The sequence below is a fragment of the Pteropus medius genome, unplaced genomic scaffold (genome assembly GCF_902729225.1).
Source record: "Pteropus medius unplaced genomic scaffold, Ma_sr-lr_union100, whole genome shotgun sequence".
Classification (NCBI taxonomy): Eukaryota; Metazoa; Chordata; class Mammalia; order Chiroptera; family Pteropodidae; genus Pteropus; species Pteropus medius.
Window position 1 is genome coordinate 291,639 of NW_024344433.1, and position 20,548 is coordinate 312,186.

At 33.7% G+C, this 20,548-nt stretch overlaps 1 protein-coding gene across 9 annotated transcripts in view; it reads left to right on the plus strand.

Moving 5' to 3' along the window:
- Positions 1 to 20,548, plus strand: part of TSGA10 (testis specific 10) — a 103,548-nt gene that overhangs the window by 50,654 nt on the left and 32,346 nt on the right. For all 9 annotated transcript variants that reach the window (XM_039872477.1, XM_039872479.1, XM_039872478.1 and 6 more), the window contains 6 exons: positions 1,019 to 1,134; positions 3,380 to 3,534; positions 7,533 to 7,588; positions 8,757 to 8,925; positions 11,358 to 11,468; positions 14,104 to 14,289. In XM_039872477.1, the coding sequence (XP_039728411.1) occupies positions 1,019 to 1,134; positions 3,380 to 3,534; positions 7,533 to 7,588; positions 8,757 to 8,925; positions 11,358 to 11,468; positions 14,104 to 14,289 (793 nt within the window). The remainder of the gene's footprint in view (positions 1 to 1,018; positions 1,135 to 3,379; positions 3,535 to 7,532; positions 7,589 to 8,756; positions 8,926 to 11,357; positions 11,469 to 14,103; positions 14,290 to 20,548) is intronic.

Consider the following 20,548-nt stretch of genomic DNA (forward strand, 5'->3'; position numbering starts at 1 on the left):
AAGGAGAAGCCAAAAAAAAAAAGAATTCCCAAGGAATATTTTTAGCTGTTGTTATTACCCTGAGCCTAGCAATGGTTGATAAGCTGATTTTCTCTAGTCTGACCTTTCAACTAATGTTATAGTCCTCAATGGTTTTATCTGGAGGGTCTTAATTCTAATACTTGTGTTACAGATAACTCTATGGCCTCATCTCCTGTCCCTGAGTTTAAACACAAGACTACTGAGACATCCAACCCTAACCATATCTAACATGACATCAGTTTATAGTCATCGCTCTAATTTGGCCCTAGGGGACTTTCCTTTCAAATTCTTATACATTTTGCTATACACTTAAAAGGATGCTTCTTTTATTTTATTCAGTATGCCTCCAGTGTTTTGTGGCAAGAAGACTTTTAGATTATCTAGTTTTTATATTGCTAAAAGTTATACTCTGTTTATTTGTTTACTGACTATAAACCCCTTGAGGCAGGGCCAGTGCCCACCTGGTCCACGATAGTTTCCTCGGTATCTCGCGCCTGGTACATCAGTGTTCGTGGAATGAATGGGATGCTGTTCCTTATAGATGTATTTATAATAGTAAAGGACTGAATTGAACCTAAATGTCTAATAATAAGTGGTTATTTGCTTAAAAATAAATGGTTATTACTCATATATTTTTTTGGCCAGAAAATGATTTGGAGGGCTGTATTATAAGACTGAAAAATATTAAAGATTAAGTGTAAGTTAAAAAAAAATCAGGATTCAGTTTTGATTTTATAGTATAGTAACTATAAATAAGCAAAGAAAAAAAATACTGAAAAGGGAATACCAAAATGCTAATAGTAATTTATGTTGGAGTAGTGAATTAAGGATTCTTTTTTATCCTTTATTCTCCAAACTTCCTATAACATGGTTTTATAATGAAAATACTAAAAGGAAAAAAGTATATTAGCGTCCTTAAAAGTTTTTATATCTAAATACACTAAAAAGCTGATAAAACATAAAAATTTCAGAATTAGTTTTATTAAAATGTTTACAGACTTTTATATGAAAACACAGAAAAAGATCTTTCTGATACTCAGCGACACCTTGCTAAGAAAAAATATGAGCTACAGCTTACTCAGGAGAAAATTATGTGCTTGGATGAAAAAATTGGTGAGTTTTTTTTCTGATATTACTTTTTCTTTAAGTCTGGTAGAAATGTTTTCTTTTCTTCAGTTATAACATAGATGAACTTGGAAATAGGCCCTTAAAAGTTAATGAATTAAAAGTCATGGAAAATGCCTTTTTCTGTAATAGTAAAAATTTTTTACTAATATTTAAGACTGAAAATACTTAGATATGCTTCATATTTTTCAGTGAAAAAATAACTAAACAAAGCAGCAACACTTTGTAAATTTATGGTGATCACTTTTAAATTGAGATGTTTTTGTATTAGCTTGTGGTTTGCTATAGCTGCTGTAATGAAACTTATTATTTATATATTATTTTTTGTGGAATGTGTATATATATTTTGCTATATCTATGGTATTGGGTTTACAGAGAAAATTATTTTTATAAAATCTCCTATTTATGTTTATGTTTATGACTGGTGGTCTCTATGAAAGTATGGTCATAACTCAATCTCCTTATAACTGTAAAGTAAAATTTTCTTCAGGACTATAAAAGAACCCATTTTAAAACTGAGGAAATGTTTTTAACATTTGCTTTTATGCAGTTCAAAAGCATCTGGCATAAATAATTAAGTGGGTGGAAGTGCTTTTTATTTAGATAGGAAATATTTTAAAAGAAATACAAAAGGGGACTATTGAAGAACTCATTTTTGGATATTTTAAGTCCAAGTACAAATTTAAGGTAAGCAGTTAAATAGATAAGTTTTTTTTTTATCTCAAAAGAGAAATCTAAACTAAAGATATACATTTGGGACACATCAGCATATAAATGATATTTTAAAACCATGACATCACCTAGGGGAAATATAGAGAATGAGGAGAAGAGGATCCAGGACTGAGTAAGAAGAAACCAAAGAAGTAGGAAGAAAACCCAGAAGTGAGTGTTATTTTGGGAGACAAGAGAGCAAAATGTTTTAAAAAGGAGGGTATCATCAATTGTCAGATACTTTGAGAAGCAAAATATGATAAAGATGAAAAAATATTGATTGGATTTGGCACAGTGGAGATTTTGGTACTTTGACGAAGTTTGAATGGAGTATTGGATGTGGAAGATGAAGTAAGTTAAGGAATGAATGGGAAATGAGGAAGTATAGACAGGAGAGAACAGAAATCTCTTTAGAAGTTTGGCTACCAAGAGTAGCAGAAAATTGGGGTGGTCCTGGGAGACACTAGAGCTGTTTCAGAGCTTTTCTATTTATTTTATGCCACCTGGAATGAACTCAGATATCAGAACACCCAAAACATATACTCTGCCTTAAGGACAGTACTGCCTAGAAAAGGGGCATGATGTACTCTCAGGTGCTGGATGGCTCATCCTCTTGGTGTATGGCATTGCCTCTCTTAGCACTGCACTAGAGGGCCGTTGGCAGGGGTTTACCTCGAGGTCTGGTCTAGCGGAGCTTCCCTTCTGGAGCTTTAGACCAGCAGCTTCCAAACTCTGCTGTGTGTGTCACCTGGAGAGCCAGTTCCTGGATAGAATATGGCCAGGGCTTTTGTGTCTTTACCAGTCTCCTCAATCTTGTTTTGTGCATTAGAGTCACGTGAAAGGAATGCTTGTTAAAACGTAAGTGCTCTGTCCACTCAGAATTTTTAATTCAGTACATCTGGACTTCCCAGATGGCGCTGATGGTGCTGGTTGAGAATCCACAATTTGCAAACCACTGTTGTCTACCAGTCACTCAGCCCTCAGCACAGACTCGGCTTGCCAGCGTTCTCACAGATCAAATCAGATTTCCTGTGGTGATATTTTTTTCTAGGAATTTTTATACCACTACTTTAGGAAACTCCGAATATTAGAAGATATTTGACTCTGAAGATGACCTAATTGAATATTTTATTAGGATCTGTTACCAACTTATATACAACAGTGATTCTAGGCTAGAGGGAGGGGAAATTAGAGAGGGAAATGGTTGTTTTAATGTTCCACCCATCCTCTCCTCCCCCACCACACATGTAAATCTACTTTGAGAACTTGTGATGTAGAGCTTTCCTTTGATGTTCTAATTCAAATGTGTTAATTGTGCTTTTACATTTATGAGTCATTTAGAATTTCATGACTCATCTTGGTTTTCAATCACAACAAAAGCCATTTTTTATTTGAGATACAGTACTTATTTTTAGTCATTGAATATAATAGAGGAGAACTTACTTTGAAAAGTATTTCAACCAGCACGAACTGGAAAAAATCGATCTTGATTAAAATAATGTCTTTATGATTACACATTTAGATAATTTTACAAGGCAAAGTATTGCTCAGCGAGAAGAAATCGGCATTCTTGGTGCAACTCTCAATGATCTGGCTAAAGAGAAGGAATGCCTGCAAGCATGTCTGGATAAAAAATCTGAGAATATTGCATCCCTTGGAGAGAGTTTGGCGATGAAAGTATGTTCCAGAACTGCGGTTTAAGAGAAATATTTGCACTTGAATCTGAATAAAATAATAGGATTTTCTCAGTTTTTTTCTAGAGAGCTGAAACTTTAAAATCTGAGTTTGAAATATTTCGAGATAGTCTTAAGAAATATGTGTTCAAATCCAGTAGCTAATATTTTTTTCAAATAATGTGTATTTATTTATTTTAATTTTTTTATGGTGACATTGGTTAATGAAATCCAATAAGTTTCAGCTGTACACTTTAACAGTAAGGCATATATATATTTACTCTGTGTTTACTAGTTAATATTTTTAAATCAATTTCTCATCAATTTTTGATTAACATTCACTGACAACTAATTCAAATGTCAAACTGTGGAGCATGATAATAAAGCAGAGAGACTGATTTCTTTTTAAAAGCACACCAGAGCTTATATTTTTCAGGTGGCCACCTTGGGATGCAATATGTTTATTCCATTTAAACTGCCTTTGTAATTGTGTTCAGAACAAGGAGCACATTTTTACCTCGCCCTTATTAGCCTTTGAGACTAGATCGGATGCAACTGGTGCATAAAACTGGATGATAATCTCCATCCCTCGGTTTTTGTTGTTCAAACAACAGCAACAAAAAAGGTGTTGCCTAAAAGGCAGGGAAATATTGATACCCTTTTCTAACTCATAAACTAACCGATTCTGAAGGCAGCTCCTGAACTGTTTTCCACAAATGTCTTAAGCAAAGGCAGCATCATTGGAATAAGGCCCTTCCCCTCTCTGCAGGAACTCTTTCATTCCTTTATCCATCTATCCAGTCAGCAAACAGTTATTGACATGTACTAGATATTATGCTAGACACTGAGGAGGACTGGGCACGCTTTCCAAAGCCTATAGTTTAATTGGGAAAAAGATAAATAAAGATGCTATTATGATAGAATGTGCCAAGTGCCGTAATGATATCTGCACAAAGTGCTGTTAGAGTTTGGCAGAAACACACCTGGTTTGGCCTAGGGGTTCAATTAAGGGAGGAGGAAGATCTAGATAGCTTTCAGGAGGTCTTGGTGCTTGGACTGCCCTGGCAGATGACTAGGTATTAACCAGGAAAAGATTTAGAGAAAGGGGACAGTGAGAGAAAGGGCAACCCAGAGCAACAGAACAGCTAATCTGTAAGCCCAGTGGTTTCAAAAGAGTATTTCATGAGATGTCTTGATAGCTTAGTATGTCCAGAGAATAGATTACAAAGAGGTGGATATGGGGGCAGGGATGAGGAGGGCAAAGATAAGGTGGGGATAGACAGCAGCAAATCATAAAAATACATATGATTTCAGTTTAGACTCTATAATCATAGATAGAGAAAATCATTAAAATAATGTAAATAAAATATTATAATTAGATCTTTTTTAAAAACAAATATTCTGACACTTGTTAATCCATATAAAAGATGGATTATAGAGATGTGAGAATAGTGACAAGGATACTAGTTAGGAATAAAATAAGTGTTAGAATAGTGGCAGTATGTTTGAGAGAAATAGATCTATTTTCAGGAGATAAGACTAACAGGATTTGCTTTCTGATTTCAGAATTACATGAATAGTTGCTGTGCACAGAGTAGGAAACACAGGAAATAGAACAGGCTTAGAGGGGAAAATTACTGACACGTCTTTGGGACATGTAGTTGAACTATTTGTAGGCTTTTGGATTTTTAGGTTCTAAGAGAAAATGGAATTGAAATTAATAGATATGGGGATCATGAGCGTAACTGAAGTCCTCAATGTACATGAGATAGTAAATTTTAGTACACTTGTCGAAAAGGCTGACTTGTTACTTTATACATTATACCTAAATATTTTTGAAACTTTATGGCTTTGGGAGGGTGGAATTTTGATTCTCACTTTATTCAAACCACTTTTTGACTACTGAAACATGATTTTTTAAAAAAAACACTAACATTTAGAAACAAATTATTCAGATCTTTCTGAATCTCAGTTCTATCTTCTATATCTGACATTTCCTATTTCTTCCTTTCTCCTAACTGTACCAACATTATTTTTAAGGAATATCGAATTGCAAGTCCATTTCAAATCAAGAACTTCGTATAAGATTGGGAACATAAAAACACACCCATCCTCTGGAAGGAAAATAACTTTTAAAACTATTAGAAATTCGAAAGAGGACATGTTCTCTACCATGATATTGCAGAGCCGAGTTTGAAAACACTCTGCAGTGAAAAGCAATAGTTTTACAGGCTTATCTGGAGATTACAGAAATCAATTCCTAGAAAAGTCTATACTACAGTGACTTAGGTGATATTTCTTCTGGTAATCATAGTTTAAAAAGATGTCCAACTATGTGTTATCAGTTGCAGTTTAAAAAAACCCAGTAGCAAATTCACAGATTTTTTGAGTAATAAAAGCCAGAATTATTTGTATAAAATTTTAGTTTCTTGTTTTCTAAGTAGTTTTATGACCATCCTGTCCAGATTGAATTTTTAACAATTACCATGAGTCTGTCCCTGGACAAACATATTGAGATTGTACAAGAAATATTAAATTGATGGCACAGATTTTCACAGTTCGAGAAATAGTGGTATTCAGGCCATATTAAGAGAAAACAGGGCTAACAGGATATATTACTGGATTCCACCCAATGATTTTGTTGCCCTAGATACTTTATAATATTCTTAGAGAATCTTACTTTCAAGATGAATTTCTGTTAAAGTCCTTTTTAGGCTTATAAAAAATATTTAAAGCTTAACCAAGTAATGGGTTTCAGAAACACTATAAGTTCAATTAGTTTTTCAGAATTTATTTAGAAATGTATTAAATTATATTTTAAAAGCATGTGTAAATATCCCATTTAAGCAGTATTTTCTCTGAGTTTTTCCTTCATTGACTTGTGCTTCCCAAAGGGGTTTAACTCTTTTGCTAATGGATATTTTAACCATACTTCAATAGCCATTACTGCCAGGAGTGGAATCTGCACCATTCTACCAGAAAGCAGAATGGGAAACCAGAGCTAAAAGTACCCTGGGGAGGAGGACATGAATAAAGGAAAATCAAACACACACACACACACACACACACACACACACACTTGACAACTAACTCTGTCTCTAATAAACAGGAACAGAACTGTTTGGTAAATATAGGTTTAGTTTTTCATCTTGTTACTTGGTTACTAAGAATTTGAAAATTCAAAGGGTAAAGTGAAATCTAGTTATTTAGTGAAAGGACAATTTTCCTACTTTTTTGGGCTAATGTTAGCCTACGTATCTGCATATAGTATCTGTAACTGTTCAGATCAAGGAGAGTTTTGAAAGGAGATGCTGTGGGAATGGTATTGTTTTTTAAAAAACACTAACATTTCAGCCTTGACTGACCCCAGTAATTCTGCTCTCTCACCACATCCTTAAAAAGGGAGACTGTCTTTAGTGTTTTCCTTTTTATACCTTTGTTCTAGGGCTAATGCTTACCTCCTTATTAACTCACACCTAAACTTAATAATATCCTTTATATATCCATTTAGCAGCTTTTTGCTATTGATGACTAATATAAATAATATACTTGATCAACGTTATTATTCTTAAGAACTAGATTTAGTTTTACATGATTCATTTTTTATAACATGAAGTGAGAAAGTGAATCAGTCCTTTTGCCAATATAGAACACTTCAGTGCCAGACCATTGGTTTGTTTCCAAATGCAGAGTGCTTATGGGGGTCTCATGTTGCTGGGTAACTACACAAAATAGCTTTTAACAAAGCATTTCATATATAGATCTCATATCAGTTTACCTGAGTATAGTCTTTAATGACCATAATCTATCATTTTTATCTAGTACAGATATTTGCATTGATATGTTAGGCTTTAGTTTTAAAGTGTAGAAAAAAATACAGAATAAATGTTTAAACCCAAATGGAAATCAAAAAGAGTGGGGGAAATTTCTTTTCATTCACTCAGTTTTAACAGAATAACAGTTTAAGATAATTTTTATTTAATACTTATATTACTTTTCAAGGAAAAGACCATTTCAGGCATGAAGAATATCATTGCTGAGATGGAACAGGCATCAAGGTAAATCATCCATTCAACAAGAATTTGTGTGCTTATTAGGGCAAAGTACTATGGAAGGTACAAAGATAGTAAGAAACAAGGGGCTTAGTGTTATATATAAGGTGATAACTTTCTTAATATCTTAAGAAAGAAGGCCTAACTCTGTGTAAGGAAGTAAAAGGGGACATGGTGTTTGCCAGGTGAAGGAAAGGGAAGGGCATTTAGGTTGAAAGGATAACAGAGAACCACAGAGAACCACAGGGCCTCTCAAATGACAGGTAGGTGAGTGTGTTGGAACTCAAAGTGTAAGAGGAGACGTGAAGGGAGGAAAGGCTGAACAGGCAGGCAGAGGCCTATGTTAGAGATAAACGAGTCTTGATTTTATATTTAAAGATAAAAAATATTCTGGCACTTGTTAATCCATAGGCAATGAGAAGTCATTAAAAAATTTTGAGAAGATCGTTGCATTAGAAAGATTACCGTGGCTGAAAACTGATGACAGATAGTGATTGGGGAGTTGGAGAACAGGAATGAGGTACTTGTGAAAGAGAAAATCTAGGAAAATGCCAGGTTAGGGGCTGGGGATGAATACTGGCCATGTGGAAAGTATGTGAGAAAAAATTTTTCCTCTGAACTTGACAAGCCTTTGAGACCTTGTATATATGTCAAATAAGTAGTTAAATATAAGAGTCTGGAGTGTAAAGAAAAGGCTGAGGCTGGAAATAATGATTTCAGAGTCATCTCAGTGCAGATGGGGTTGGGAGCCATGGGTATGAGTAGAATTTGTCTGAGAGAAGGTATGGAGAAAGAAGAATCAGCAGGTTGAGTTAAACCCTCATAACCATTAAGTTTTAAGAGGGCAGAGGAAGAAGAACCTGAAAGGGAGACTAATAAGCCATGGCGTCTAGAGATACAGTGAAGGTTTTCTTATGTCTGAGTGTCAGAAGTTCTGAAATATGTAGCTAATCGTTGACTATTATGTGTAGTTAGCACCCTTTTTCATAGTGAAATGTTGGCAACAGAGAGAAACTCCAATGCACAATCCTTGCAGTATTTACTCCTATAAATCTAAATGTGTTTAAAACTTTTTCAAATGTTTTCATGTTAACTGTCCATCTTCTGTCTTGTGAGAATTTGTTATTCTGTTTCGGTAAAATGTCTCTTATGTACTATTTGATTTATGGACTAGACAGTCTACTGAAGCGCTAATTATGTGTGAACAAGACATTTCCAGAATGCGTCGGCAATTGGATGAAACGAATGATGAGCTGGCTCAAATTGCCAGGGAAAGAGATATCTTGGCTCATGAGAATGACAATCTCCAAGAACAGTTTTCTAAAGCTAAACAAGAAAACCAGGTATATTTATCCCTAGAATCTTTTTCTCCAAGAAAATATTTAGTTCCTCTGAGACATGGCCCTCCTTTCATTTTGTAGAAAAGCTCAGACTTTGGAACCAGCCAGATTTTACTTTTATTACACAGAATCTGCCACATAATTTCTAAATGAAATTCTCAGACACAAAGTATTAAATATTAAAGAAGAGAGGGAAGGGGGGAGGGATAATATTTTATATTAAACCTTAGCAGTACTTCCTTACTGAAGGATACAAATGAAGATAAAACCTTCAGAAACTTTTAGGAAAAGGATGGATTTATCTGACAGACTATTCTGTTTGAGTGTGTGGACTGTGTCACGTTTTTTATCCCTTAGTACTGTGATTTTTTTTTTTTTTGGGGGGAAGGGGATTTTACTTCCTCTCTAAGTCAGTACACTTTAGCTTTATCCACAGTTCTCATTTCCAATATCATTATTTTAATTCGAACATTAAAAATTTCTATTTGGAAGCTTTCTTCCCTGCTTAAAATTCTTTGGTCCAAATGATTTCTTCCACTTTGGTATCACTCTCAGTATATTTAGTTTGCATCGTAAAAGTCTGTATTTTTTAGCTGTTAAATATTTTTAGTTTACATAAACATGTATAAAGATGCAACCTTTTGTTAATTATAAAAAAATTGCCTGAGATATTAAAATACTTTCTTCAGAAGTTAATGAATAATGGGATCCTGGAACAGAAAAGGAATATTACATAAAAATGAAGGAAGCCTGAATAAAATATGGACTTTAGTTAATAATGTATCAATATTGGTTCTTAATTGTATAAATGTACCATACTAATGTAAGATGTTAATAATAGAGGAAACTGAGTGTAGGGCATATGGGGACTCTCTGGACTATTTTCACAACCTTTCTATAAATCTAAAACTATTCTAAAATAGAGTTTATCTTAAAAAATCTGAATAGCAATAAAAACAAATTTACAGTTTTGTATACTCTATAGCTAGAGCAAATGGGCTATAGATAAACATAACTTATATTTATGAAAAACTAGATTAAAAACTCTCTTTTTTACCTCCAGAGTTAGCCACTGTTAACATATTTTTTACTGATTTTCAATGTACTTAAAAAATGTTTTATACCATGTTTTACATAAACTTTTTAATGTAGCTGGACTATGACCACACACTCCTTTATATTATGCCTTTTTTTTTCTACATGAGAAGGCAGTAGAGTGGAGTATTTAAGACTCACATGGGTTTGAATCTCCTGCTTGGCTGTGTGATAATACCGTTTAACTTCTCTGAATCTCAGCTTGTCATCTGTAAAAACGGAGAGTATATAAGACTATGCCTAGAAAGCACTTTCTTATCAAATTGTCCAGCATAATCACTTGATAAATATTTTATAGCCATTATTAGCTACTGTAACATAAGCATTTTCCTGCTTTTTAAAACTTCATAAACATTTTTTATAATCAGAAGAAAAGTAGTGTCACAGCAATTTACATGTGGTCAAGAGTAGCTTTTTCCTTCGTTTGGGTGATATACCCAAGGTTGGACAATGGATCATTCTGTGGACCTCAGATTAAGAACCCATATCATGAAAGGTTTGGAAAACAGAAGCCTTAAAAACATACATCCTCAGTCCCACAACTTTTAACAAATTGGGATAAGGTATTTTTAGTGTTTTATCCTGATTTTTTTTCACTAACTATAGATGAACATTTTCCTCTGTTATTAAAAATTATTCCAAACATTCCTCATAGATGCATAATGTTCTATGCAGTTATACCATTATGTAGACGCTATTATTTACTGCATCATTCACTTAATGGGAGTGGATATTGTCACCGTAACAAACAATGCCTTAATGAATATTCTTTTTCATTAAATTTTATTAATTTCAAATTGAATTAAAGCTTTCGAAGTTTCTTTTTAATTAAAAATAAAACTTTCTAAGTGGACATTTTCAAATATAGTGAATACCCACCCATATCTATTTCTTACCTTCAAAGACACATTTGTCTTTCTTGTTTTTATGAGTATTTGAAAATGTCCTTTGATACATCACCTAATAGCACATCAGAGATTTACTTTTTACAAATTTATGTTTACTCCAACAGTACATGGAAATAGTCATTCCTTACCATAACATAATAGTTTTAAGTCTTTGCTAATTTGATATGCAGAATAGTACTTCATTGTCTTAATTAGCATTCCTTTGATTATTGTGTTTTTTTTTTTTTTGGTGAATTGTCTGTCTAGGTTCTTTGCCCATTTACTGTTTGGATTTATATTTTTCTTACTGTGTTTATATGAGTTTTATATAGTAGATATATTAACTTTTATTTATCATATTATTATAAATATTTTAAAATTTATTTATAGTAGTTTTGACATAGATCAAGTTTTTATTTTTTGTGGTCAAGTCTAGCTATCTTTTTCCCACAGGCACTGTCTAAAAAATTGAATGATACTCATAATGAACTTAATGACATAAAACAGAAGGTCCAAGATACTAATTTGGAAGTTAACAAGCTGAAGAATATATTAAAGTCTGAAGTACGTATATATTTTTTTCCTTTTTGCTCATGATAGCTAAGATAAGGACTCCTAAATTGTCCTCCTTGCTCTCAGGCAGTAAATGTTGACAAAGCAGGCTGTTCCCTACACTTATTGATTTTACGGTCTGGAAATGTAACACCACGAATGGACAGAAGCTCTAGAGTCAGCTGACCTAAGTTTTCTTCTCCCTCATGGCATGAACTCAGGGAGGCTACTTAACCTCCTGAGTCTCAGTGTCCCATCTGCAAGTGGGAAGAACACCCGAGTAAGTCAAGTAAACCTAGCACAGTAAGCCATTTAAAGCAAAATATGAATAGGGCAGAATGTGAATCAATGGATATCTGAACATTTAACACAGTACACTTTCAGTCAGTGTTCCTTTCCCCCGCAGCCTGTAACATTACCTATTTCACCATTAGGGACTGGGGCTTTCAGAAGCTTCTGTCAGCTTTTAGCACCCTAATTAAGAGTTTTTTTGTGAGATTTCATTTCACAGTGTAGCTGGGTGGATCCAGGTGTCCTCCTGAGGTCCAGTTTGTCCGGGAGGTCCGTTAGGACTTCTCGAGTGCTTCCTGCATTCGGCGTGCAGCATGCTAGGTGCCGAATACCAGAGACGACAGGAAACAAGATGGCACCCAGTCTGTGGGGACAAAGTAAGCAAGGCATTGGGGAGCAGGTCCTGTAGCTGGAGCAATGTGATAAATGAGCAGGAAGGCCTCATTTGAACTTGAGTTTCAGGAAGCTTTTGCAACAACATAAGCACAGAAGTTACTGGAAGAATTGCCTTTTAGAAAGATCATTCTGGAAATGTTGGGAAGAATAAATCAGAATGGTAACGAAATCAAGAGAGAGGGCCATTAGAAGAGGCTGTATCCATAATTCAGTCAAGAAGGGTGGAGTATTGTGAGGAGCCAAGGAATCCCAGATGGAGTCATGGGGTACAGGGTGGGGGAAGCACCAGAAAGAGGTAAAGAGATCCAGAAAGGAGGAGTTGGGAAATCCCAAACGCCAGTCTCACTTTCTTGAAGAGTTGCCTGTCTTGAGTCCCACACTGCTCTGGCTGCTTTGGGTGGATCCAAAAAAAGGTGAACTCTGGTCTCTGGTTGCCATGAGAGTGAGATAATAGGTGATTGGAGGGCAGGAGAGAGATTTTATGGCAATTCTTTTTCACTACTTAAACTCTGAACATATATTACCTAGTCACAGAACTAAATTTAATATTTAGAAATGGTTCCTATTTTTGAAGTGTTATTGAGGAGACTGTCCAGCCACAACTGACCACAGAGAGCTGTGAGGCGGTTTTAAGAGAACGACATAGACAATAGGGCCACAGAAAGTTAAAGTGGGTAAATAAAGATTAATGTGGGTCAAATTCAGTTTGTGTATGTCATATCATGTACCTCCCAAGTACATACTCTGTACACAACTGTTATTTTTAGTACAGTAATGGAAAACACGTCAGATTCCTAGTGGCACATTTGGAATATCTAGATCTTGAAAGCCAGGACTATAGTTTAGTAGGTGTTAACAGACTTCGCAAAGATCTTTCACATCAGTCCAGGTATCATCCCACCACAAGGGGGCGATATTCACTGAATTTCATCCAGACTCAAGATTAATCATATATGTGAGAACTTAAATCCACTTTGAAATCCTTACGGGATAAGACTTTGTTTATTACAATTTGTCATTTTATTTAACCCAATGTGTCTGCTAGGGAAATGCACTGTTTGTTAACAGGTAGGAGAGAAAGAGATCTAATGCCTTTTTAATTAATTACCAAAATTATAAATTATTTTTTAGAATGGGTTAGCCAAACCACACTACTAAAATATAGCCTCATAATGATTACTCGATATAATACATTATTTGTGGAATTGATTGTTTTTCTCTAGAAATAAGAACATACTTCAGTCAATCTGTCATGATAGAACTTTTAAGGTTTTAAAAATGTGATTCTATATTGTATGTCCAATATATACATGAATGTATATTTATCAATAGTGTTTATGGGCATAGGTTTGATATTTTACTTCTGAGAATTTTCAGGCAAATTATTAGAACAGCAAAAGTGAATGATAGAACAGTCCACGATCGCAAAAATTAAGCCTGGGGTTCTAAAGGAAAAAGATAGCAAATGGACCCAGATAGCAAATGCGCCAAACCAAGAGAATTATTAAAAGTTGATGCTTAAGGCATGCAAGCAGCCAGAAGCTCTGTGGCTAGTGCAAGTCAGAAGGGTGGTCAGGAACATGGGATACCCAGGTACAAAAGGTCAGGCCAAGGCAGGAGCTTAGGGACCAGACCAGCAAGTAGTCAGTAAGCAGATACATGGGGAAGGGAGACAGTGGGGGATTTTATTGTAATAAAAGCAAATATAAGAACATATTCACCCAGGTCTTGAAGATAAGAGTAAGCAACGTACCCTTACGAAGCGGCTGGGTGTGACTCAGGAGCCAGGGCAGATCTTGCTCTACCCCTGTTGTTAATTACGGATGACCAGCTTTCTAAACTGAGAGTATAGGTGGGATTCCTCAAGGTTATGATGCAAATGACCCGGCAAGTAAGAATGTTTCTTCAGAGGTCAGACATTTTACACCTTTTAAAGTAATACCTAAGATTTGCTTTTTAGGAATCTGAGAACCGGCAAATGATGGACCAACTCCGAAAAGCTAATGAAGATGCTGAAAACTGGGAAAATAAGGCCCGGCAAGCAGAGGCAGATAACAATACCCTCAAGTTAGAACTTATCACTGCAGAGGCAGAGGGTAACAGATTAAAAGAAAAGGTGGATTCCCTCAATAGAGAGGTCGAGCAGGTGAGTTTGGGAAAATGTGCTTGTAATAATACATCCTGCATCATATTTAAAAGAGTTTTGTTTGGCTTCCATAAACTAAATTTATAAACACTTAAATTATTTAAATATACTGTGAATTGTAGCCTGATAACTGTTCTCTTTCTGTCCATTCTTGTTTTCCTGTAATTTGTTACCTACCTTACAACTAGAATAATCTTTAGCATTTTAAAAAATTAGGCACTATTTCAGACATACCAAAACAGTGCAAAAAAATTAGTATGAAACTTATACCTCCTCCCAGGTTTAAGGATGCTAACATTTCAGCATATTTGCTTCAAGTTTCTCTTTACTTAAATTTTAAAAAAATTACAGGATACAATGCCTTGTCCTCTCTTTTCCTCCCTCTCAAATAGTTGATGTGTATAACTTACATGTCAGTTGTATAATTCTTTTGCATATGTTTATACTTTTTCTGTACATTTGTCACCCACAAATAATGTATAATGTTTGGTGTGCTTTAAGTTTTTAAAAAAGTGGTAATCTACTATAGATATCCATTTGCAACTTGCATTTTTTGTCAATATTATAGTTTTACAATTTATCTGCTTTGATACATGTAGTGTACATCTAAACAGTTGCATCTGTAGTCATTGCATAAATATTTTCTTTTTAAAGTTTATTCTCATGTTGAAGGAAATTTAATTGCCTTCACTTTTTCTATAATAAAACGCTGCCACAAACATACTTTTATGTTTCTCCTTCGGTGTATAATTCTCTAGGTTTATGCCTGAAATGAAATAACTGGATCCAAGATACGTGCAATTTTGACCTTTCCCAATATTGTCAAATTGCTCTCTAAAGTTTTACTCTTCCACCAGAAAGCATGGAATTATCATTTTTTCAAATACTAATCAATAATTGAAATTATCAGACATTTAAATTTTTTCTAATATTTTGTGTTTTGTGTTCCTTGATCACAAATGAAGTTTAGGATCTTTTCATGTTTTTTAGCCATTCAGGATTCCTCTTCTATGAATTTTTCTCTTGATTTTCTAAAACACATTTTCATAAATTCTCCTGTTTTTCTATTGAGTCGTTTATCTTTTTCACATTGATTTATAGGAATTATCTATGTATTCTTGATAACAATCCTTTTAAAGATACTAGCAGTTACTTTCTCTTTTTGGCTTGTCTTTTCACTGTACTTGCACTATAAATAGAAGTTTTAAATTCTGATGCTGTTAGAATTATTGTCAGCCTTTTCCCTCACAGTTTATTTATGCTTTTATGTTTTCTTTAAGAAATCCTTTACTATCTATCCCAAGACCAGAAAGATATTTTCTTATATTTTAATTTAAAAGTTCTTCTAAAGTTATGTGAAATTTTGCCCTTCACATTTGCCCTTTAATTTACTTGAGATTGATTTTGTGTATAGTTTTAAATATAGATGTAATTTTATATTTTTGTGGATGGGTAGTCATCATTCTTTCTTCACTGAATTATAAGCTTACTTTGTCATAAAAATAAGTCTCCATCCATTCTGCTGCATTGGTCTATTGCTCTATCTGCTTGCCAACAACATACTCATGGAGCTTCTATAGTTTTATGTTAAATCTTGATGTCTGGAAGGATTCATGTTCCTTCAAATTATTTTGACTATACTTTGCCCTCATTAAACTCTCTCAAATGAATTTTTAGGATAAACTGATAACATTCCATGATTTAATATCTTTCTTCTTTATATATATTGAAGACTGGAAATTTCTCTCTAAATATATATTTTTTTCAATATACAGGGTATTTGAGGTTATTATTCTATTTTTTATTTCTAATTTTGTCATATATTATGTTCAGATAAAATGGCTTATATGATATTAATTCTTTGGTATGTATTAATAAGACTTGCTTGGTGGCAGTGTATACATTTTTTGATAATACTCCAGATGAGCTTGAAAAGCATATATATTCATTAATTGTTGGGTATGTGTGTTTACATATATATATAATATATATGAAATGTATTTACATAAGATATATACACATGTGATAAGGCTTGTTTAATAGTGTCTTTCAATTCCTTACTAAGTTTGTATTCTTGATCTTTCAGTTTTTGAAAGAAACATGTTAGGATCATCCTCTATTATTGTGGATTTGTCTGTTTTTCTCCAAATTTTTTCTCAGATTTGCTTTATTTTGGGGACTGTTGTTAGTTTTATACCAATTCAGCATTTTATATATTTCAGATGAAAATGTTCTATCTTTGTATAATGACTCACTTGAATAACTAATACTTTTTACTTATAGTGTTTTTTATGTGAAGGTAGCTCTCTAGTTTGTTTATTATTTATGAACTACTGGTATATCTAATTTTTAATCAATTATATTGAAGCATAATCTGCATGCAGCAAAAAGCACTTACTTTAAGAGTGATCTGATGAGTTCTGGCAAATGAATACACTTGTACAACCATACACTTGATTACAACACTATAATCAAGTTATAGGACACCCCATCATCTCCCTAACGTTCCCTCAAGCACTTTTGCAATAAATCCATCCCAACCCAGGCAACAACCGATTTGGTTTCTGTCACTATGGATTAGATTTACTTTCTCTAGAATTTTATATAAATGGAATCACAGTAAGTACACTTTGTCTGGGCTTCTTTCACTCAGCAGAATGATTTTGAAGTTCATTCACATAGTTGCATATTAGTTCATTCATTAGTTCATATTGTTGAGTAGTATTCCATCATCTAGCTATATCACAATTTGTTTATTTACCTGTTAATGGACATTAAGTTAATGTAGTAGTCTGCTAGAGCGCCATAACAAAATACCACAGATTGGGAGGCTTAAACAACAGAAATTCATTTTCTCACAGTTCTGTAGGCTGGAAGTTCAAGATCAAGATGCCTCAGGTTTGGTTTCTTTTGAGGCCTCTCAACTTGGTCCGCAGATGGCTGCCTAATACTATGTTTTCACACCTTCCCCTGTACACATGCATCCCTGCTGTCTCTCTCTCTTCTTATATGGACACCAGTCATATTGGATTAGAGCCCCACCCTGTCTCCAAATACAGTCACATTTGGGGCTAGGACTTCAACATATGAATTTTGAAGGGACACAATTTAGTCCATCACAGGTTCTTTCTAGTTTTTTGGCCATTATGAATATAATTGCTGTGAACATTGCATGTAAGTCTTTGAGTGCATATAAGTTTTCATTTTTCTTGGATAAATAACTAGTAGTAGAATTGCTGGGTCATAGTGTGCTTAACTTTGTGAGAAACTGACAAACTGTTTTTTAAACTGGTTGTACCACTCGACACTCCTACTTCCATCATATGAGAATCCCATATCTCTACATCTTTCCTAACACACAGCACTGCTGTCAGATGTGTACCGTTACCACGTTGTAGGCTTCGTTTGCATTTCCTTCATGACTAATGCTGTTGAGCAGCTTTTCACAGTCTTGTCACTCACTAAAAAATCTTCTTTTGTGAAGTATCTGTTCAACTCTGTTACCCATGTTTTTATTAGGGTTCTTATTATCAAGTTGTAAGAATTATTTTGAATACTCTAGGTGTTTCTTTGTCAGATATATGTATTTTTGAATATTTCTTTCAGTCATTGGCTTGCCTTTTTATTTTCTTAATGAAGTCTTTTTAAAAGCAGAGGTAGATAAGGGTAAAAAAGGTCAAATGGATGGTGACAGAAGGAGATTGACTTTGGGTGGTGAACACACAATGCAATATACAGATGATGTATTACTGAATTGTACACTTGAAACTTATATAATTTTATTAACCAGTTATTCTAATAAATGTAATATAAAAAGAGCAGAAGTTTGAAAATTTTGATGAAGTCCTATTTATCAGTTTTCTTTTACATTTTGTACTTCTATGTCCTATTTAATAAATCTGTGCATACACAAAGGTACATAGGCTTTCTTCTATGTTTCTTAGAAATATTACTTTTGCTATTTATATTTAAGTCTATGATACATTTTGAATTAATATTTGTGTATGATGTAAGATAGTCAATGTCTATTTTTTTTAATTTATTTTTTAAAGTTGACATACACTATTATATTAGTTTCAGGTGTACAACATAGTGATTTGACATTTATATACCTTACAAAGTGATTATCCTGATAAGTCTAGTACCCATCTAACACCATACATAGTTAATACAATATTATTGACTATATTTCCTATGATATATACTTTACATCTCTATGACTATTTTTATAACTGCCAATTTGTACTTCTTAGTTCTTTTCACCTTTTTCACCCATCCCTCTACCCCTTCCCATCTGGCAACCATCAATTTGTTCTCTGTATCTATGAGTTCATTTCTGTTTTGTTTGTTTATTTTGTTTTTTAGATTCCACGTATAAGTGAGATCACATGGTATTGGTCTTTTTCTGTCTGACTTATTTCATTTAGCTTGATAGCTCTAGGTCCATCCATGTTGTCGCAAATGGTAAGGTATCATTCTTTTTTATGGCTGAGTAATATTTCATTATACACACACACAGCACACACACACACACACACACACACACACACACACCATGTCTTCTTTATCTATTTATCTATTTATCTATCTATAGATACCTAGGTTGCTTCCATATCTTGGCTAATGCTGCAGTGAACATAAAGGTGCATACATCTTTAAAATTAGTGTTTTGGATTCTTCAGATAAATATTCATAATGGAATTGCTGAGTCAGATGGTAGTTCTATTTTTAATTTTTTGAGGAACCTCCATACTGTTTTCCATAGTGGCTGCACCTATTTACAATTCCACCAATAGTGCATAAGTGTTCTCTTTTCTTCACATCCTTGCCAATTTATTGCTTGTTGATTTATTGACGGCCATTCTGACAGGTGTGAGGTGATATCTCTTATGGTTTTAATTCACATTTCTCTGTGATTAGTGAAATTGAGCATCTTTTCTTATGTCTATTGGCCATCTGTATTCTTCTTTGAAGAAATGTCTATTCAGGTCCTCTTCCCATTTTTTAATCAGATTTTTTTTTTATGTTAAATGGCATGTGTTCTTTATATATTTTTTGGATATTAATCCTTTACTGGATGTATTATTGGCAAATATCTTCTCCCTTCAGTAGGCTGTCTTTTCATTTTGTTTATGGTTTCCTTTGCTATGCAAAAACTTCTTAGTTTGATATAGTCCCATTTGTTTATTTTTTCTTTTGTTTTTCTTGCCTAAGGAGACATATCCAAAAAAAATTTTTTCTAAGAGTGATGTCAAAGAGTTTACTATCTGTGTTTTCTTCTAGGAGTTTTATGATTTCAGATCTTTAATCCATTGTTAGTTTATTTCTGTATGTAGTGTAAGAAAATAATCTAATTTCATTTTTTGGTATATATCTGCATGGTTTTCCAAACGTCATTTATTGAAGAGACTGTCTTTATCCCATTGTATATTCTTGCCTCCTATGTCAGAGATTAATTGACCACATAGGTGTGGGTTTATTTCTGGATTATTTTGTTCCATTGATCAATATGTCTGTTTTTATGACAGTACCATGCTGTTTTGATTACTATAGTCTTGTAGTATAGTGTGAAATCAGGTATCATGGTACCTCCAACTTTATTCTTTTCTCAAGATTACTTTGGCTATTCAGGGTCTTTTGCAGTTCCATATAAATTTTAGATTGTTCTAGTTCTGTGAAAAATGCCATTGGTATTTTCTTAGGGATTGTATTGAATCTGTAGATTGTTTTTGATATTATGGACATTTTAATGATGTTAATTCTTCCTATCCATGAGCATGGTATATCTTCCACTTATTTGTGTCTTCTTTAGTTTCTTTCTTCAATGTCTTACAGTTCCATTGTACATTTTACCTTTTTGGTTAAATTTATTCCTAGGTATTTTATTTTTTTGATGCAATTGAAAATGAGATTGTTTTCTTAATTTCTAATTGTGATAGTTTTATATTGGTTTGTCAAATGCAACCAATTTCTGTTTATTAATTTAGTATACTGCTAATTTACCAAATTCATTTGTTCTAATACTTTTTCTGGTAGAATCTTTAGGGTTCTCTATATACAGCATCATGTCATCTGCAAATAATGCAGTTTTGCTTCTTCCTTTTCAATGTAGATGCCTTATCTTTTCCTTGTCTGATTGCTGTGGCTTTTCTGTTGTTTCTTGTAGCTTGTTGAACTTCCTTAAAATAGCTATTTTGAATTCTTTATGGGGTAAATTATAGAACTTCATGTCTTTGGAATCAGTTGCTGGAAGATTATT